Source organism: Nyctereutes procyonoides, unplaced genomic scaffold (genome assembly GCF_905146905.1).
Source record: "Nyctereutes procyonoides isolate TBG_1078 unplaced genomic scaffold, NYPRO_anot_genome, whole genome shotgun sequence".
Classification (NCBI taxonomy): Eukaryota; Metazoa; Chordata; class Mammalia; order Carnivora; family Canidae; genus Nyctereutes; species Nyctereutes procyonoides.
Genome location: NW_026575031.1, coordinates 2,047,489 through 2,069,589, shown reverse-complemented (window position 1 = coordinate 2,069,589; position 22,101 = coordinate 2,047,489). Strand labels below are relative to the sequence as shown.

The window sequence follows — 22,101 nt, the reverse complement described above, 5'->3', positions numbered from 1 at the left end:
CTCATGAAATGCTCGTACTCTATCCTATCACACACAGACATGACCAGATCTTTGGAAAGAGCTTCTAATTATAAACATGCTGTTTATTTTCCTGGCCCTGTATCATCTGACTTTCTTTTCATTTATATGAAATACGAGATACCGGTTTTGAAGGCTTGCTGATACTTTAATGAAAAGAAGTTTGGTTGTGAGTTGGTTGCCCTTTATCTCTGTTTCCATGTAATTTTCTAAATCAAGTATCTCAAATTCACTTTGGAGGTGAGACTCATATCCTACTTTCTACTAGAAAAAAAAAATCCATAAATCAGCACAGGCTAGGAATCTGGACCTGACTATGAAGGCAGGCCTGAGTGACATGTCCAGCATAGGTCTCAGATACACTCCCCACTTTTCCGTCCTTTTTTTGGCCGAGGTTGCATTATTTTCCATTGTATTGACCCTTGTTATACGTAAGCATCCTAAGCCCGTGGCAGAAGTTATGTATCTTATTTTTTCCCCTTCCCCAGCTTACATGTACCTTAATTTTTTTTCAGTGTGACATCAGAATTCATCACAGAGTAAGAATCTTTTCTCAGTTCATTGCTCAGAAAATACATAAACCTTTGTTTTTCAAGGCCAAATTCTTATGGTTTTGTTGTAGTTTGTTTGGTCTTTCTGCACACAAGCACTCTTAATAATCAAGATCTAGAATATATAATAATTGCTCCTTTTTAAAGTGGATAAAACAAAGTTCTTAAAAACATTTCACTTTTTTATTTTTTACCTTTATTCAATCAAAATGGTCACTCACTAATAGGCTGTAGGGGAGATACACTCTATGGTTCCCAGCCTTTGGAAGCCTCCATTTCAGAAGTAGAGAAAGGGTAAACACAAAGAGGACTTTAAAGACACCTGAGGGAAGCCCATGTGTTTATCATTTGCAGCATAGAGAACAAGCAACCCGCATCTACTCAGAAGATGGGAGCTGGGGAAAGCAGGAACTGGCTGGGGACGAAGGCACAGAAAGGACTTTCTTGTTGCTTTGGAAGTCAAGTTGGCTTGGCACTGGGTTGGAAAATGCTTTTAAAAGGGAATGGCGACTGAGATTAGGAAAAAAAGGAGAAACATGATTTGACAGGAAAGATTAGAGATGATATTCTGAGCAGAGAGAGAGAAAGAGGGAGAAAGAAAGAGATAGTCTTGGAGATTAAATTGGGAAGGCTACTGGCTAAAGAGGTGAAATCCTGACGTCAAGGGATAGAGAATAAGGGATAATGAGGCAAATGTGATGTCAGGACACTTCCTTCACCCTATTTGGTATTGTCAGTCTTATATTTTAGGCATTCTACTGCTCTGTGATGGCAGCTCATTTGAATTTAATTTAATTTTTATTTTTTTAAGATTTATTTTTATTTATTTTAGAGAGTAAGAGAGTGTGGTGGAGAGGGGCAGAGACTCTCAGGCACACTCCCTGCTGAGCAAGAAGCCCCACGTGGGGCTGATCTCAAGATCCTGAGATGGTGACCTGAGCCAAACCCCAGAGTCAGAGGGTTAATGGACTGTGCCACCCAGGCCCCCCAGTTCATTTTAATTTTTATTTGCATTTCCCTATTGCTATGGAGACTGAGTGCACTTCCAAATATTGATTGGCTGCTTGGATGCCCTCTTTTGCATAGTGTCTCTCTAAGTCTCCTGTCCATTTTTATACTGGCTTATCTATCTTTTTCTTGATTTATAGGAATTCTTTATATCGCCTGAATGAATCTAAGCCCTTTGTGGGATGTAGGTATTGCAAATATTTTCTCCCCTAATAGATTCTTTGTTGAAGTGAAGTTCTTGTTATTTCTTTATAGTTAGTGTTTTTGTTTGAGAAATCTTTGCCTACACTGGGTGTTATACTGTATGTTGGGAAATTGAATTTAAATAAAAAATTAAAAAAAAATCTTTGCTTAGGGGCACCTGGGTGGGCTCAGTCAGTTAAGCTTCTGCCTTCATCTCAGGTCATGAGCCCAGGGTCCTGGATCAGGCTGCCTGCTCACCAGGAAATCTGCTTCTGCCTCCTTCTGTTGCCCCTCCCTCTCACTCGTGTACTGTCTCTTTGCTTTCTCTCTCTCTCAAAAAAATAAACAAAAAAATCTTAAGGAAGGAAGAAATATTTGCCAATCCCAAAGTAATCGATATATTATCCTATTTTATATTCTAAGAACTTAATTCTTTAAATTCATCCATTAAAAGCTACAATTTGCTTAGAATTGAATTTTGTGTATGGTGTGAGATGGGGGTCAATATTTATTGTTTTCTTCATTATGGTTACCTGACTGATCCAGCACCATTTATTAAAAAGATCATCACTTTCTCCGTATTGCTCCAGTTAGCATTTGTCAAAATGCCACATTTGTGTGTGGTCAATTTCTGAACTATTTGTCTAAATTTGCATAAATACAGCACTCTTTTATAATGACTTTATCATAACTGTTGCTATCCAGTCGTGTAAGTCCTTTAGCTTTGTTGTTCTTAAAGGTGATCTTAGGCAACTTGGCCCTTTGCATTCCTATATAATTTTAGAATGAGCATTTACACACACACACACACACACACACTCCTAATAATTTGATAAGATTGCATGGAATCTAAAAATCAATTTACATTGAATTGACAGTGTTATAATGTTGAATCGTGACATATCTCTCCATTTATTTAGGTCTTCTTTAACTTATTGCACTAATATTTTGTAGTTTCATCTATAGCGATCTTATATATCTTTATTGGATTTAATCCAAGTACAGATGTTTTCTGATGCTATTTTATTTTTTTAAGATTAAAAAAATATTTATTTTTGAGAGACACAGAGAGAGCAGAGACACAGGCAAAGGGAGAAGCAGGCTCCCTGTGGGGACCCCGACGTGGGACCCGATCCCAGGACCCTGGGATCATGACGTGAGCCAAAGGCAGACGCTCAACCACTGAGCCACCCAGGTGCCCCCCTCTGATGCTATTTTAAATGATATATTTCAAACGTTATCTTTTTTACTTGTGTATTGTGAGCATGTAGAGATAAAGTTAACTTTTGCATTTTGTCCCTTAATTCACTTTGTTATATTGACTTACTAAATTAAATAATTTGACTATAAATCCTTTTGTATTTTTTACACTCACAATTAATGACAGCTTTGTTTCTTCCTTTCCAATGCGTACACCATTTGCTTATATTTCTTACCTTACTGCACTGTTGAGGAGCACTGGTATAATGTAAAATAGAAGTGATAATAGCAAACATCTGTGCCTTATTCATAATCTCAGGGAACAAGAGAGATAAAATATTATGTTACTGTAGATTTATTGTAGATACTCTTTATTAGATCAAGGATTTTCTTTCTCTAGCTTGCTAAGAGTTTTTATTACGAATAGGCGTTAACTTCTATCCAAAGTGTTTTCCACATATTGGATGGATCGTATGATCATTCTGCTAAATTCTATTTGAACTGAATTTTAAATGTTAATCAGCCATGTATTCTTTCATACTCTTTGCTTTAATCTGAATATATTCTCCTAACCGACCCTAAAACTCACTAATCCTCTCTTCAACTGTGTCAATCTGCTCTTAAAGTCGTCTATTGAGTTACTGATTTGTTATGTTTAGTTTTAGAATTTCATGTGATTTTTTTTAACAGACTCTAATTCTTTGATGAAATTTTCTATTTTGCCATTTACTTTCTTGAGCATATTGCTCACTTTTTTAGGACACATATAACATGTATGTCAGATAAGTTCAGTATCCAGATCTTTTGATAGTTTCCTCCATTGTCCATTTTTTTCTTGTGGGTTTTCAATCATGTAGTTTTGCCAAGTAATTATATATATATATATATATATATATATATATATATATATATACACCAGACATGGTGTATGAAAAACTGTAGAGATAACTTAAAGTTCTGTAGGATATTATATTCTTCCAGAGGGTACTTACTTTTGATTTTGGAAGACAGGGTGAGGCCAATTGCTCTAAACTATCCTGGGATTGAGCTGACTCAAAGTTTGTTGACTGTCCATCTGTCTTAACCCCTAAGGTGGAGATTATTGTGGGTCTCAGCTGAAGGCCTCGACTGTTTCCCAGGGCCCCTCTTTCTTGGCAGACCTCATACTCCAGCTCTGTCTCTCCCCGACCCAGCCCCATGTGCGGCCAAGGTTGAGAACGTTTTGTTTCTTTGCTTGAGAGTTTTGTTTGCTTGGTAACCCCTATCTGTATAACTGAGTATTACTGCCCCTTCCCTGCTTTCACACACTCCTGCCTTTTTGATGTTGCCAACTCTTTTGCATTTCCAGAAGTCCCTGGGGGGTGTCTCACAGTCACTCAGGGTGAAGTATGGATGGTACTACTCTGGCCGTGGCCATGCCCCATCCACTCTGGCCATCATTTGCATTGCCGTGGCCACTTGCTCCTGGCTGCCAACATCCAGGCCTCATAGCCATCTTCTGGTGTTGCATCTCAGGCTAGGCATCAGTCACTGTTCAGCTGTGGATCTGGACCAGAGCAGGAAGCTAACTTTCCATCCTTTAAATTCTGTTCTGTTACCATGTGCTCCCAGCTGAGGCCTTTAGGTCCCGAATGTTGTGAGATAGTTCTCTTTGTTTACAAAATATGCCTTTTGGTTCAAAATGTTCACCTGCTCCTGGTATAGTTCAGTCTGGGATGTCATTTTTGTTTAATTTTTATTTATATATGATAGTCAGAGAGAGAGAGAGAGAGAGAGAGAGGCAGAGACACAGGCAGAGGGAGAAGCAGGCTCCATGCACTGGGAGCCCGACATGGGACTCGATCCCGGGTCTCCAGAATCGTGCCCTGGACCAAAGGCAGGCGCCAAACCACTGCGTCACCACCCAGGGATCCCCAGTCTGGGATGTCGTAAGCAGCTACCATGCTATTAATCAGAAGCATCCCTCCTCTCCAATCTTCTGGTCCTGTTGCTGAGTTTGCCCTGCCAGATTCCACCTTAAGTAGATATCACTTCTCCTTCTGGGGCTCTTTCGTCACCCTGCGGTTTGCCACTGTCATCAGCACCTGATTCATCAGACATGCCCATGGATATGGACACCTCTTCAGCTCCAACGGCGCCTAACTCCACATGCCAGACCTATACTGGGCCAGCCAGTACTCCTGCTATAAATATAGGGAATGTGATATATTTAGTGTAACTATTTAAATTTCATTGACTATGATCACCTGGATTTAAGAACTAATTCATTCAGAATCAAACTGACTCAATCAAACTCAAAGAAATTAATTTTTTGCACAACGTATAGTTCATTTTTAATACATATTTATTTTGAGATAATTGTAGATTCACATGCAATTATACAAAATAATCCAGAGATCCCATAGACTTTTACCCAGTTCCCCCCAATGATAACAATTTGTGTAACTATAGTACAATATCACAACTGGCCAATTGACCTTGATATAATCCGTCAACCACATTCAGATACCATCAGGTTTTGTCACAGGCACTCATGTATATGTTTGTGTGTCTATTCAGTGCCAGGTGATTTTATCACCTACACAGATTCCTGTGGCCACCAAAATACAGAAGAGTTCCACCACAAGGAACCTTCATACCACACCACTTCGGTGGGAGATGAGGAGCACTGCCTGCTTCCAACTGGCAGGAAATGGGAGACTGGTCCCACCAATACAAGTAGGCAGAACTGGGCTGAAACTAGGGAGAGAGAGATGCAGTTTTCTCATGAATGCATTCATATTTGGTCAGAGTAGGGCAGGTTGCTAACAAGGCTCCCACGGCAGGGCTACTCCTTCGTTGGTTCTTTGACTAGAAAGAATAGGTTTTTCTTGTAGCTTAGTATATGCATGTCTCTTGGCAGTTCCAGGATGCAGGCTACTAGAGCACCCAGCCTGGGATATATGGGAGGCGGGAGGAAATCTAGATTCATCACCATTTTATTTCTCAAGTCCCAAAGTCCCCAGGCAGGTGACCTTCTTCTTTCCTCCTTTGAGTCATCTTATGTTTGATATATCCCAGCCACGGTTGTAATAGGGAGCATGTGGAGGCAGCAGGGTGCTCCACCTTGGCTAGCACCAGAGGTCTGAACTTACTCGGTTTTCTAGAGAAATGCGGAGCTAAAACAGGGATGCTGACACCGACAGTTAACTCATGTAAGCGACTTTTCAAGATGTGATCATTTTAGTTTAGCTCAGTATTCTGCATCTGTCAATATTCTATGTCTGACAAAGAGATGTGCATGTGGGTAACAAGAATTTGTGTTCAAAATGAGAATATTCTGTAAATGGCTTATGAAGCATCAAAGGAAATGAAATTATCTTCTCTGTCGTTTTGTGTGGGTGTATTTAGATGAGTTTAATTCTCTAAACGATGGTTGTTTTCCACTGTGTCAGAAACTCAATACCTAACCCATCTGGCTAAGAGACATGTTGTTGCATATAGATATCTTGAAGCAGAGTTAGATGATTGACCAAATATGATGACAGTTCTAAAAACAGCACCACTGGGGAACGCTGGGGTAGCTCAGTGGGCTAAGCGTCCTGATCTCGGGGTCCTGGGATACAGCCACAGGACGAGCCCCACGTGGAGCCCCACATTGAGCCCTGGCGTCTGGCTCCACACTCAGGGAGGGGTCTGCTTGTCCCTCTCCTGCTTCTCCTCCCACAAATTCACACATGCTCTCTCTTTCTCAAATAAATAAATAAATAAAATCTTAAAAAAAAAAAAAAAAAAACCAGCACCACTGGTGGAAAAGATCCTAAACATCTATTGGTGATGCAATGTCTTTCTTCAAGTATGCAGAGGTTATTAGGTAGAAACCCCCGGAAGGTAAGCAAGACAAAACCATGCCAGGCTTTAAGCAACAGGATGTGAAATTATATTGGTTTCCTCCTGACGTTTATAAAAAGTAATACACATTTTGGGAATAATATTAAGCAGCACACAAATACAAAATAGGAAGTGTGACAGGTCCCTTGCTCGCTTGCCCTTCAGCACCCTCCCCTCCGTTAACAGTTCTGGTGCGTTTGCAGAGATCTTTAGGCACAGGCTTCGGCAGTCGACGTTTTTCCTGTACAAGCAAACTTAAAACTTCTCAGTTTCAAATTGGAAGAGTTTTACAATCGGGCACAGGAGATGACGTGGGATAAGCGGGTAAGAGCTCTCTCTCCAGGTCTGCTCCCGCTTTCTGCTCCCGAGGAGTAAGATGCGGCCCTTTCCAGCACAGGCACACACGCTTTTCACTTGAAAAGGCGATTTCAGTTGCGCCTACCGTAGTGGGCTTATTTCCGACTTTACATGGAACCTTCTCAGAAGTACAGCATGGGGGGTGTGGTGGGCATTCAGGGGGTGCCTGTTGGACACACTGGAGTTATTCCAAGAGAGGACAACGTATCTTCATCCATGGCCTTCACTTTAAACAATGGTTAGTAAAGAAACTAATTTCACAAATAATAGCACAACAGACTAAAGCTCGCCAGTTTTATACTAAAGCTCCAGTTTTGTTGTTGTTTGTTAAATCTTCAAGTCCCTGGGGCCCCTGGGAGGCTCAGTGGTTGAGCGTCTGCCTTCGGCCCAGGGCGTGATCCCGGGGTCCTGGGATCAAGTCTCGCATCGGGCTCCCCGGGGGAAACCTGCTTCTCCCTCTGCCTGTGTCTCTGCCTCTCTCTGTGTGTCTCTCATGAATAAATAAATAAAAACCCTTAAAAACATTTTTTGAATCTTCAAATACCATCCTTCAGTAGCCCAGTCTGCCTCTGAAACTCATTTGCAAAATTATGCCAGGTTGGTGCGGGGTGAGTAAGAGGAAACTGTTGATTAGTCCATAGCGGCTCAGCTCAAAATCCGTGGACTATGAAGTCTTGCCCAGGCACCATGACAAGGACTCTCTCCCTCTTCCCAACCCCCCTCCCTTAGCTCCATACCTTTTTATGCTTAACACAGGTCTTTGTGGTGGATGGGTGGATGGTGGGGTTTATGCACCGCCTAACATAGTGTACACATTCCACGGTGTGGAGGCATCGTCTCGCTCATCGTAGAATCCCTTGCTCCACCTGGTACAATGCCTCACAAAGAGAAGGCACGTAATAAATACTGATTGAGCAGATTGAATATGCCACATCTTGATTTCAAGGGAACCCCATTTAGCTACAAAATTGGAGTTTTTCCTCCTGTTCATAGCTACATTTGCACAACAAACACCATAATTTTGATTCTATTTAGTTAAAAATAATGCTTTTTCAAATCAATGAGTGAATTCACCTGAAAAATTTTGCTAAGTGACTGGCAACATGAGCGTTATAAAGGCATGTTTAAGTTTCTACATAGGTGAAAGCAAGCCTGAATTTCCCAGGGAAACTACTTAAAACCCTTCGTTCATAGCCAGTTACTGAGAACAGGATGCTTTTTTGGTTGATGCTGAGAATTGAAAATACTATTCAGAGAGACAAAGAGGGCAAAAGATGTTCTACTGGAAATTATACCAGCTCCAATAACCAGGTACGATGTTTTTCTAGCACGTCCCATTTTGGGGGAAAATGTGTATTCATTTGCATCACAGTCTCCGTGTGGTGACTTTACAAAATGTTACCTGGAGCTTCTCCACCCACAGATATCTGAAGAAACACAGAGCATCTGCTCATTCGAGCTGCTGCCCAACACTGACTCTGAGGTTTCGAAACCCTGTCATGATTGCGACAGAGTCAGATGCTTTGGAAAGGTGTATTTCACCTATCCAGGTGACATCTCTGTGAAACCTAGAAAACAGAAGCAATAAATCTTTTACTCATGACTGATTCTCTCAGATTCACACAAATATGTTCCAGGTGAGAACATAGGCAAGCCTAACATTTAACTTTCCATAGGTGGTCAGAATAAAGGTCAGCTTTCAGATCAAAGGAAAATCTGACCACCTAAAGCTGTAAGTTACAGAACCATAGTTTAGGGTTTGCTATTTAAGCCTGCAGTAGGAGCACTTCTACAACACTAGAGTTCTTCTAATAAACAAAACTTTCTGCCTCCTGGGATCAGTTTTGACTTTCCTACTGCCATTTCGGGGCCTACGTCCCTGAGTTGGACAAAATGAGCACCGTTTACCCAAGGTTTTCTACTACCCACTGTGGAAGCAAAGTGTCAGCCCTTGCAACGGTATATATATATATATGTGTGTGTGTATGTGCTTCTGCTTTAACACTGTGGGGTTTCATGGGAAGGGGGGAAAGGGGTTGCAAGTCACTCTCCTCATCCCCACCACCACTGTGAGTCAGCAGCATAAGGATGCGATCCTTGGGTGGACACCACAAATGGACCCAGTGCACCAGTCTAAAGGATCAGCTTGGCTTAGGGTTTCAGAGGTCCCTTTCTGCACCACAGGAGAAGACCTCTGGACCCTTTTCTCAATGTACACTGGGCCCAGAAAGATGATGGCTATATCCACTGGTGGGGAGACGGACCCAGCATGAACATTTTGTGACAGATATACTGAGCTATAATATTAAACAGCAGCTAGAATCTCTCCCCAGAAAAGTGCATAGTCCAACAGAATTTAACTGAACAGAGGACACCTTTCTTGTTCATCCATCCTCACCTGAGGTCTCTCCAGTTCTTGCAGGTACTTCTTTGGTGATGTAATGCTCTGTTACATCCTTCGGGACATACCCAAGATTTTTCTGATCATTTTACAAAGCCACATCATGGTTTAACGGCTGATTCTTTTCCCTTTTCAGCGACTGAAGGCCGGCTCTTCTCTCTGAAATGCCAGAAGCACCCAGTCCCAGTGCTAGTTACTTGTATGGGTGCCAGCGTTCACACTCTGTGTAAGGACTTGAGATGGCTTTTCAGTTGTTTTCATTTTGGAGGCACGATCTGTTTCCCTCCCCGAGTTAATACAGCTCACTGGCTTTAGGCAAAGCCTTTATCTTTATTACTTTTCTAATTTATGAAATTAAATTAGAGACTGTGGGGGGGGATGGGGGAGGGAGGCAAATTGGTTATCTGTGGTCCTAACCAAGAGGAACTCGGAAATACTGATCATACAATCACTATAAACATGTTGTCCAAAAGAACTGCTCCCAACTCCCCACATAAAGACAAAGCATTTGGCAATGTATTTATATGGTTTAGTTTTATGTTAGCAATAGATCTCTGTTTTTAGACAGCAATTCTGAGAGAGTTCAACAGCTGAGTTGGAAACTACCACCTGCCCTCTAAAATTTTTAAGTGAGATGTGGATGGTGTAGTTTCAAGGGCAGACCCTGCTCCTTTGGTGTTCTTTGGTTCCAGCTGTTGACTAGGGATAATTTAGGTCACAACTGTAAAATCAAGAAATGCTTTAAATGTAAATTCCTTGCATTGCATGTCTCTCTTTGAAGAACAAGTGGACATTCTTGCAAACTACCAGAATAGGAGACCAGCTTTCCTCAGTCTAGCGGCTGTTAAGTAGATACGGAAGCCAAGGCCTCGTGAATTTTATATCACATTTAAGTTTTATTTTAAGGAGGTTAAAATTATAGGGCTTAGAAAACTCAACCAGATACATCATTTTCTTTGTACTTTCTGGTCAATGTTTTCTACTTTACCACAATAAACACGTATTATTTTTGCAGGGGGGAAATATAAGTCTGTATTTCCAGTAATACCTATCATGATGTTAAGAAGAAAATTAAAACAATATGGAGTGCTCACACCTGGATGAAAGAAACCTACAGACCTATGCAAGTCACCTGGGACTCTTGGCTACATGTGCAGTGATCACTCTAATTATAATTTCAAATATTATCTTCACTATCTCGCAGAGTTCAATCTTACCTGTTTGTTCATCCATCCTTTGTTTTGCCTCACGAAAGATTCACAGCAGCTTACAAAGAGAAACACAGCTAAAAATGGAAGACAAAGGAAAAATGAAAAGTTGAGCTGGGTATGTACAAGGGATCATAATGGCTTGTAATGATTTTAACATGGGCCACGTGGGTGGTTTTGTAGGGTTTTTCTTAGCCCCTACCAAAGAAAAACCTGGTGAGTCACTAGATTCCGGATCTATAGGATCCAACACAGACTGGTTACTTGATGGCAGTGCTACTGTTCTTGGTGCTAGAGCCAGCAAGGAAGTTTTACTAAGAGGTTCATAAAGAAGTCTATGTCCTTCGACGAACACCAGTGACATTTTTGCAATAGAGGCAGCAGTACCTTCGTTTGTGACAGAGATGGTGTTCTTCTCACGTGGCCCCTCATTATAGGCTGGTGACATCACATGGAAGAGCAGTTCTACAGACGCTGCAGCTGGCAGTCACCTAGAAAGTGCCACCTGGACCACGCACCCATATAAAGTCTCAAAGCAGCACGTGGTCCCTAGTAAGTGCTCAATAAATGCCAGTGGTTAGTGTTCCTACTACTATTCCCATGTGTCAGATGTGTGCCCCACCTTTTCTGGGGAGGAGCTGGGCTGCATAGTAGGCAGGGGGTGAAAGTAGCCTACATAGTCTGGCACCTGTGTGAGCACGAAACGTGGCCAGACTGAGCTTGGGCAATGCCACATCTGGGCTCCAGGAAAAGCAGGCTCACTCCAGGTAATGCTCGGAAAACTGAAACTCCATAAATAGAGTTATTGGCGGTGTGGGGGAGCAAGCCAAATCTGAGCTAAGAGGAACACCTTCCAAGCAGAAACCTGTGAGCATCAGCATTTTATCCTTGGAGGGCGAAGTCCTTTTAAGGAATTTTTAAAAAGCCTATTAGAAATCCTTTGTGATTTCCTGGTCTTACATCAGGATGAAAGAGAGTGAAAATGCAGCTTATAGATGGTTATGCCATGTGACTCCAGGATCCAGAAGAATCCTCCTTTTACCTCCTGCTTTCCCTCTCTGCTCCTGCTCCTTGCTTTGTCCTCCTTTTCAAAACCTCATTAAACGGTTCACCACCGTTGGTCCTATCATGTCAGAAGGCAGCTGGTGCCAGAATGGGCCCAGAGCCGAATCCATTTGGAGTTGAAATACCCTCCCCCTGGGTTAATCTCTGGGGCGGGTGCGTGTGAAACAGGGGGAAGCACCAGGCACAGAGGAGGCGCGTTGGTGTCGAGTTCCGGGCCCCAGGATGTGTGGGGCCGCATCCTGGCAGTCAGGTCACTTTCTTCTTTTACTGAAAACCCAAACCAGCTCCAGCCAGAGGGCGGTGGGAGTGAACAAATGTGCAGGGGGAAGGAGAACAGAAGTGTTTCTGCCGGCTGGCCCCCCACCCCTGGTCTGGGCTACAGAGGGCCTGGCCCTCCCTGCTGAGCCCCACCGCAGGCCAGGCCGCAGGGGAGGGGGGGGCTCCAGGGAGGAATTACGTGTGGCTCCGTGTGTTTCTGGCTTCTCTGTAAATACTGCGACACCTCCGATGGGGGAACAGCTGACATGAGTGACTGCTAATCCCCAGGGCCGGAGGAGGCTGGCCCTCCCTTCCAGATCCCAGCAGATGGGGGACCCAACAGACTTCCCTCGAGGCAAGGGCAGGGGAAGGGCCCAGCTTCTGTGCCTTCGGCTCGCTCTACGCTGCTCCCCGTGGCCTGTCCCTGCCCGGAGGGGCCTGGAGGGGCCTCGGGAACCCCAGGGAACGCCCCCCCCCCCCCCCGTGTCACCGACCCGCTGCGAGGCTCAAGGGCAGCCATTCCTCGCTTTGAACACTTCAGTCAAACTTTGCATCAAAAAATGAAATCAGGATATTATTTACACAACAGTGTGTGTGTACTTATTACTGCTGAACTGCACAATTTTAAATGGTTAACATGGTAAATGTCAAGCTATTTAAGATTTTTTTAAATTTAAAGAAAGGCATATCTGGACAGCACCACAGAGGATACCTCATTTTTACATACTTGGGTAAATGTGACAGAATCAATCTTAATTTTCAAATTAAATGGATCCCTTAGGGGCACCTGGATGGCTCAGTGGTTGAACGTCTGCCTTTGGTCCGGGTCGTGTTCCTGGAGTCCTGAGATCAAGTCCTATAACGGGCCCCCTGATCAGTGGAGAATCTGCTTCTCTCTCTCCCTTCGCCCCTCCCACTGCTCGTGCTCTCTCTCTCTCTCTCTCTCTCTCTAATAAATAAATAAAATCTTTAAAAAAAAAACAGATCCCTCAAAAACTGTATCAAAGGAAAACCAGTCACTGGCTCTTACTTTCCCATTGGCTTATATTTTAAGATACATAAAATATGGGTCAGAGTTTTAAAATGTAGAAATTGAGCAGTATTACAATGAACAAATATTGAACTATCACACAGCTTTAAGGGGAAAAAAGTGTCCTTTCCTACCATAAACATGATGCATATGAAAATACCTTTTGTTTTAAGTGGGAAGGAAATGAAATTGTTCTGAAAACATTTTAAGGGGTTAGATTGTCTTATGAAACTGGTATCTACGCTCCATCGACCTACCCTCTCCACCAGAGCAGGCTGGTCCCAAGATGGGACGCTGGAGTTGGCCTCCTGAGCCCCGAAAGGATTTGCGGAGGAATCACCCCGATAGTTTCAGCACTCAGCGATACACTGGACTTCCCAGGACTGCTCCCTTCACCCCTCTGGCAGTGAATGTGGAAGCCTGACATCCTGCCACCCCCAGGTTGAAACCTTCTTTCACACAAATGTTCATGAATTTCAGTCCTGCTCTACTTTATTTTTTTAAAAAGATTTTATTTATTTATTCATGAGAGACACACACACAGAGAGAGAGGCAGAGACACAGGCAGAGGGAGAAGCAGGCTCCATGCACGGGGAGCCCGACGTGGGACTCGATCCCAGGTCTTCAGGATCACACCCTGGGCTGAAGGCAGCGCTAAACTGCTGAGCCACCGGGGCTGCCCCTGCTCTACTTTAAAGACAATAAAAGGATATTCTTCAGGAAGGCTTTCGCTGATCCCTCCTCGGATCCCTCTTTTCATGACTATCCCAGTGATTCCCTACTTTTTCATCCCAGCACATGCCGTATGCGGCTCTGACTTTTCTGTAATTGCTCTGTTCTGCTTTACGTGTCGCTTTATTCCTATGACCAGCACAGCTCTTGTCCCACAAATATTTGCTGAATCAATAAATGAATGAAATTGACCCAGTTCTTCGAAAGAGACTGCAACTGCTGCCTCCAGGAGTATCGGAACTACTGAACTGTAACAGTGACTATTTGCTTTGTATCTTCTATGTGGATTCTTCTTTGTGTATCTTCTATGTGGATGGCCCCTCATTATTTTGATAATTAATAACCCCTACCAGAAAAAAGCTACCCTTACTGTGTCCTTTTTCAGAGGGGAAAATGGGCTCAGGAAAGTGAAGTGACTTGCCCAAGACCACATGCACTTGTAAGCGATAGAAACAGGATTTGAACTCAGGGCTGTCTGGCTGTAATGCCAGTCTCATTCCTCCTTTTCCATGGTTCTTCTGCATCTGTGTGAGCTGAGACCCCTCTGCCCTTCGCATCCTGTCAACGGGCATTTTCTTTGTAAAAGGCCTATTGTGTGGCAGGGTGTGACCCCAGCCAGACCCCTCACCTGGCTCCATCACCCAGCTGCCCCCATAGTTTCTTCTCCAAACCAACCCAAACATGGTTGGGGAGCTCAGGGAGTGAGGGCCCAACATTCCCCAGTCTGGGCAAGTATCTAATCAGTTGACCTCCTCAGCATATCAATCCAAGACCACTCTAGAGATGAGTGCCTGTGCCCAGTTTTCTATTTTTAACTGGTGTGAACAGGAGGGAAAACACAAGCATTAAAAATCCAAGTGCTAGTCAAGAACTGAGAATGCAGGACACCCCAGAGCAAATCAGTAATCTCTGTCCTTATGTCTCTCTGTTCCTTTCTTCTCTCCCCAGTTCATGGCATGTTTCCACTCCCTTCTCCAAAGCCCCAAGATCCTTCTAAATCTGTTTCCATGAAGGAGCTGGTATCATTTCTATCGTGGCTTCACAGGCTCTAATGTACATATGAATCAAATGGGCATCTGGCCAATTCTGAATCAGTAGTTCAGGGGTGGGGGTGGGGGGAGAGGTGAATGGAGGCCGAGACTCTGCTGTTTCTAACTCTGCTGTCCTGTGATGTGTTTGGTTGGTTGAAGTGGCTGTTATCTTCTTGACAAGAATATCTGCTCTTTCAGTCTTGTCTCTGCTTGGAATTAAGGCCTTTGCCCCCAGTTTGTTCCTCTACCCACCAGCAAGTGCTCAAGCTACTTTTGGCGTTTGTTCCTTCATTCACTTTGGCAGCAGGGGATCCTTTTCTGGCCTAAAGTCAGGAGTCTGAGTTGGAGCAAAACCCTGGCAGCATGAGGAGAGTTACCTGATATCCGTGGAGGGGTAAACCTGGCTCCTTCTCCAGCAAGACTTGGCCAGGCTCTCTCTCCAATTCTTAGCCTCGTCCCTAGTCCAGACCCTAAGCCATGCATGAGCTGGGGATCAAGGTGGCCTCGGTTCATCTCTGCTTTCGGACCCAGAGGAACAGGCCCCAGCAACCTGAGCTGGTGGAGACTAGACCAGCAGGGTGACCTGCCCCAGGGACCCCCTTTCTGGCCACCCAAATGTGCTGCTGTGGTGCCCTTTGAGTCCCCGAGGACCGCCAAGGCTCTCCTGCAGCTCGCAGTGGTGGAAGATGAGAAGCTGCTGTCGCTCCCCTGCTGCCCTGGTCCAGCTGTCAGGACCCCTCAGCGGAGGGCAGGGGGCCAAGCCTTCCCGCTTGCACAGGGCTTATTGTCTTAGGCGGGCGGGGCTGCGAGGAGAAGGCCACAGCTCAGCCAGGGCGCACCTCCATCCAAGGGGGTAGGAGGGGAGCTGGCGTCGCTGAGTCTCCCCCTGCCCCCTACCCTGCACCGCCCGCCCCTCCCCAGCTCCCTATTTGGCCATCCCCCTGGTTGCCCCCTCCCCTTCCTTACATGGTCCGGGAGCCCCCTGGCCCATCCTCTCCCCTGCCCTTGGCTCCATGAATGGCCTCGGCGCTCCTCAGTGGTGCGAGGGCGACCAAATAAGGCAAGGTGGCTGAGCAGGCCCCCCACCCCTGCCCCCGGCCGCCGCAACTGACCCCGGACCTCAGCGCCCTATAAAGCGGCGCGTCCCGCGCCCTGCACCCAGCGCCTGCAGCCCCAGCCGAGCCGAGCCCGACCGCCGACGGTGAGTCAGCGCTCGCCCGCCCCCCCGGCGGAGCCCGGGCCCCCCAGCCCGAGGCGCCCCCGGCCCCAAACCCCCAGTCTGCCGCGACACTACTTTTTTTTTTTTTTTTTAAGAAAAACCCCAACTTCTCGGTGTGATCCTAAGTTGTTTGACCGCGGCGGTCACAGTAGAGGGGCGCGCAGGTGGTGATCCGTGCGCGCCCCGCCCCCCGCCCGCGGTCACCGGGGTCCCTCCAGCTAGGCCCGGGCAGGGGGTGCGGTTGGGGCCTGGGGGGCTCCCGGTCGGGGAAGGCAAACGTGTGACGGACTGGGGAGGGCTCGCTGAGGGGTGGCGGCAGCTCCTGGCCCGCTGGGCCCGGGGGACCCCTCCCCTCCATCGGCCAGGGGAAGGCCGCTGCCCCCCGCCCCCGGCGCTGAGCGCGCGCCGCCCCGCTGTCCACCTGCAGACCCCGCCGGAGCTGAGCCAGGATGTGCGACGACGAGGAGACCACCGCCCTGGTGTGCGACAACGGCTCCGGGCTGGTGAAGGCGGGCTTCGCGGGGGATGACGCGCCCCGGGCCGTGTTCCCCTCCATCGTGGGCCGCCCGCGCCACCAGGTAGACGCCCCTGCCCGGCCTGCGCTCCTGGGGTGTCCCGGCGCCTCCCCAGGCCGGCAACCTAGGAGGGGGCCCCCTGACCGCCCGGTCCAGGGCCTGCTCAGGGCAGATGAGGAAAGGACGGATTCGCGGACAAGCCCAGCAGACAAGCCATGCTCCCCCCACCAGCAGCACACCACCCAGGACACCTGTCCCCCTGCCGCTCTCTGGGGCGCGGCGCTCCCAGGGTCCCCTCCCCGTGGGAAAGGTCGGCAGCCTCTCTCCTCCACTCCTGACCTGCATGCTTAGCTGCCAGTGTCTCCTTGGCCCCTTACACACTTCTGTGCGTGACTTGGCCTTGGTCCCCTAGGCCTGCTCCCGGCGTGGCACAACAGAACTGCTCTCAACCAGAGGGACCCGACCCACACCCAACCCTTGTTCACAGCCAGCTTACGCGGCTCCCAAAGGATGCCATCCATCTGCTTCCTGGCTGTTGCATTTTTAGGAGCCAGGCGTGACGGTGACATGTCACCTTGTTTATTAAAAGAAGTGCCATGCTCTTGGGCTTTGCCACATGCCCTGCCAGGAAGGAGAGCGGCATTCATGGGCCCTGACGTGACTGACGGGCAGTGCAGGACAGCGCCTGGCAGGCTGTGTTTCAGGGGCAGAGCGGTGATGGCAAATTAGCCCATCTTTTCATGTTCACGTGATGAATGTCAAAATCTTTTCTTGGGAGAAATACAATGTGTCATTAATTCAGTCATTCCACATGTCGTCATTTATATTTCAGTTGACATGGGTGATGAACTTAATCATTTAATGAAGGCATTATGTATTTTTAAGATGAGGTGAGGCTGTACTTCTTTGATGAAGCGGCCCCAGTTATAGTCTAAAGAATGGAATTTAAAAAAAATTGAAAAAAAAAAAAGAGAATGGAATTGTACCTGGGGAGGGTGGGGGTGGGTGGGGGAAGGGACTAGACTGATTAATTATAAATGATATTTCTAAATCGGGGTAAAATTGTATTTTTTATTTCTGGTATTTATAGGGTGTTCCTCGACTTGGGCAGTTAGGTGTAAATTTATAAGGCATCCGTTATATTCCTAAAATGCTGGAAGCTTGATTTCCCCATCTTTTTTCTTCTTACAGGGAGTCATGGTGGGAATGGGACAGAAGGACTCGTATGTAGGTGACGAGGCCCAGAGCAAGCGAGGTATCCTGACTCTCAAGTACCCCATCGAGCACGGCATCATCACCAACTGGGATGACATGGAGAAGATCTGGCACCACACCTTCTACAACGAGCTCCGCGTGGCCCCTGAGGAGCACCCCACTCTGCTCACCGAGGCCCCACTCAACCCTAAGGCCAACCGTGAGAAGATGACCCAGATCATGTTTGAGACCTTCAATGTCCCTGCCATGTATGTGGCCATCCAGGCGGTGCTGTCCCTGTATGCTTCTGGCCGTACCACCGGTATGTTTGGGCTGTGGACACAGTCACTGACCTTGCCATGAATCGGCTTCCCTCGCGCTCCCTGGGAGGGTGTCCCAGAGAAGAGAGGGAGGTGACAATAGTTTCAGATCACATACCTCTCCACGTGTTGAAAGCCCGTGGAGGTAGATCCCTACCCACCCTAAAGTAGGTGACGTCACATATCAAGATTGCACATGATGTTACAAACCCGGAACGCAACCATCACTGGTATGTGTTCATGCCCACACAGCGCCTGGGCAAACATCCTCAAGGAGAACCGACAGTCCCTACAGGGTCTGAGTCAAAAAAGAGAGAACACGTGCAAGTAAGATGGGAGGAAAGAAAAACACGCCTGGATGTTCCCATACTGAGCGAATGGCTGGTGAAAGCGATGGTCATTTGAAAGGGTCCTGGGGAAATTTTTCTACTACAATATTGAAAAGGGTGAGCTGTTGCTGGCTTCAGATTTAGCCCTCGTTGTGCTCATTTTTATTCTTTGTGTGTAAGAAACCTAATTTGATCTGGATCCATGCCCAGTGCTAGTATCTTTTAGCCAAGATTGGAAGTAGGCTTTGACACAGCTAAGGGGATGGTGTCCTCAGGGATTTACTTTGCTCCTATCTGTTTCTTCCTGACAGGCATTGTTCTGGATTCTGGGGATGGTGTCACTCACAACGTTCCCATCTATGAGGGCTATGCCCTGCCCCATGCCATCATGCGTCTGGATCTAGCCGGGCGGGATCTGACTGACTACCTCATGAAGATCCTCACTGAGCGTGGCTATTCCTTTGTCACCACTGGTGAGTGTGTGTGTGTGTGTGTGTGTGTGTGTGTGTGTGTGTGTGTCATCTGCCACAGCAACGTGTCTGCTTTCTTCCACAACCAGAGAAGCTATCTACTCCCCACGGTTGACTTCCTTCTTCGGAGCTTGACTGTGATACCTTTTATTTCTATAGCTGAACGTGAAATTGTCCGTGACATTAAAGAGAAGCTGTGCTATGTTGCCCTGGATTTTGAGAATGAAATGGCCACAGCTGCCTCCTCCTCCTCCCTGGAGAAGAGCTATGAGCTGCCCGATGGCCAAGTCATCACTATTGGCAACGAGCGCTTTCGCTGCCCTGAGACACTATTCCAGCCTTCCTTTATCGGTGAGTGGTAGGGCCTGGGGCAGAGGTACAGCCTTTCCCTGGAAATCTAGGGGTGGCCCAGAGCAAAATCTATTATCATCAAGAAGGATTAAGGAGCCCTTGAGTTAAAAGAAGTCATAGCTTAAGGTCCCACACAGCTCAGCCTCAGATCCTGGTGACTCAGTAAAGGGAGGGCCATACAGTTCTGTCGCTGTGATACGACAAAGATGACACATTGACTTCATGTCAAAATAAAGGATGAGACAGAGTAGTAATTGAATAACCTGTATCTGTAGGAAAGGAATGATTAGTCAGAAGGGCTGACTTATTCCAGTAAGTACATTACGAGTCGCCGGACTTACTCTGAAGTTACTCATCATTGAATGAAACAGTAATCATACTCGTAGGAATGACTGGACCCCTGTATCTTACCAAACATCCTGCCTCCGAATGATTTCTAAGAGGAAGCTTGTCGGAATCTTACCTTAGCTATAAATAAAAATTGCATTAATCTAACTCTAATGCATGTCTCACCCTTTCCAACTTCGCACGTCTAATGTTTGTGTTCAAGTGTTCATTCCCAGCAGGTGCTGAGCACAGTTGTTTGTGTCTTGGCAGTTGGGGATTAACTGTCAGCACTGTTAGAGACACCTGCTCCACAAACGCCTTGCAGTAGATCTTAAAGAAGAACATATGTTTCAGAGACAAATGGGTGACAGTTTATCAACACAAAGGAATCCTTTCTTCTTCCCTCCACCCTGGGCCCCTGGCCTGAGTGCACTGTGATTTTTTTTTAAACCTATTTCTAGGTATGGAATCTGCTGGCATCCATGAAACAACTTATAATAGCATCATGAAGTGTGACATTGACATCCGCAAGGACCTTTATGCCAACAACGTGCTATCCGGAGGTACCACCATGTACCCTGGTATTGCTGATCGCATGCAAAAGGAAATCACTGCCCTGGCTCCCAGCACCATGAAGATTAAGGTAAAGAACTCCTGTGGGTGGGAGAGCCAAGGCGGGTCTCAGTATTGCAAGCAGAACTCATTCTTTGTTTCCTGTCTCCTCTACACTTTACCTCTTAGCTTTTTTAGCACTTTTTCCAAGATAGGAGACTTTAAATATATTTTCAAGCAATGGATAATAATAGATCTTGGAAGAAAAAAAAAACCCTACATCTTCGAACACATTTTAAAAGGCTCCAACTTTTAGGCTAGCCTCCACCAGACATTTAGCTTGTTGCCACATTATACTCTAGATCAGAAAAGTGGGGCAATTCTATTTTGTAGAGTCTTTGATACTGGATATAATGAACCAGAGGAAAGTGCATAAAACTTGATTCAGCCATAATACTTTTGAGGATGTAATTGTCATTACATTACAATGAATTAACATCTAAGATTTGTTCTGTGAATCTCACCAACATAATCTGTTGCCTGGAATGTCAGAGTTCACTGGAAGCTTTTGTTGTCTTTCTGCAGATCATTGCTCCCCCTGAGCGTAAGTACTCTGTCTGGATTGGGGGCTCCATCCTGGCCTCCCTGTCCACCTTCCAGCAGATGTGGATCAGTAAGCAAGAGTATGATGAGGCAGGCCCGTCCATCGTCCACCGCAAATGCTTCTAAGGTGCTTCTCTCTTAGTCTACTTTACATTCAGGATGACAGTATTCTGCTTCTTGGAATCTCCCGAACCACCCTTCCTTATCTCTCATCAATCATTGTACAGTTTGTTTACACATGTGCAATTTATTTGTGCTTCTAATATTTATTGCTTTATAAATAAACCAGACCAGGACTTGCAACCTACCAAAAAAAGCCTCTCTTCTTTCTTTTCCTGGTGGTCATGGGAGGGTGGGGCCAGTGTATGCTTACTTCAGTCTGTGAATTCATGTATCAGCAGCTTTGCCCCCATGAGCACTGTAAGATCACAGTACCACAAAGTTCATCAGAAGAATTGGTGTGCCATTTAATTAGGAGTTACAATACTAAATAGCAGTTTTACACTTTGGAATAGAATCATGAATATTTTTCACATCTGAAAAGTAGATAGATTAGATTCACTCCACAAAAACAAAGATGCAAAATTGGATTTCAGGATTCTTTGAGATTAGTTATTATGAATGAGAATGAACGTTGTTTCAGCACATGTTCCAGGTTTTTTTTTTGTAACTTTGTAGAAACTATATATATATATATATATATATATATATATATATATATATATATATATTAGTAGTGAGAAAGTCAAAGATTATTTTAATTTTTTTATTTTTTATTTTTATTTATTTTATGATAGTCACACACACATAGAGAGAGAGAGAGAGGCAGAGATACAGGCAGAGGGAGAAGCAGGCTCCATGCACCGGGAGCCCGACGTGGGATTCGATCCAAAGTCTCCAGATCGCGCCCTGGGCCAAAGGCAGGCGCCAAACCGCTGCGCCACCCAGGGATCCCTCAAAGATTACTTTAAATAACTTAGCCTAAATTATCAATTCTAGACTTCTCAGTTGTCTTCCTGAGGACTATGCATGTTAATGATGAAACATGGAGTCCGGCTCACCGTTGAGCCCAGCCATCTCCCATTCCAAGTACTCCCTAAACAGACCAAGACCATTGTGCTTGTAATAAATGTGAGGAAACAGGCACCAGATCCTTTTGCCTCATTAGTAACTAACTTCTGGGACAAAGATCTTTCTTTGGACTCTTCTTGATCTTTGAAATCTTGAGATCTGGGGTTGAGTGCAGTGAAGGCTCTGACGTCCACCAAGAGGTCAAGGAGAGTGGGAAGCCACAATATTCCCTTTATTC

At 45.7% G+C, this 22,101-nt stretch overlaps 1 protein-coding gene across 1 annotated transcript; it reads left to right on the top strand.

Moving 5' to 3' along the window:
• Positions 1-15,975: 15,975 nt before the first annotated feature.
• On the top strand, positions 15,976-21,108 carry ACTC1 (actin alpha cardiac muscle 1). Its single transcript, XM_055316919.1, has 7 exons — positions 15,976-16,113; positions 16,559-16,709; positions 17,838-18,162; positions 18,801-18,962; positions 19,119-19,310; positions 20,099-20,280; positions 20,775-21,108. Exons 2-7 carry the CDS (start codon positions 16,581-16,583, stop codon positions 20,916-20,918), a joined length of 1,134 nt encoding a protein of 377 aa, XP_055172894.1. The 5' UTR covers positions 15,976-16,113; positions 16,559-16,580; the 3' UTR covers positions 20,919-21,108.
• Positions 21,109-22,101: the final 993 nt, after the last annotated feature.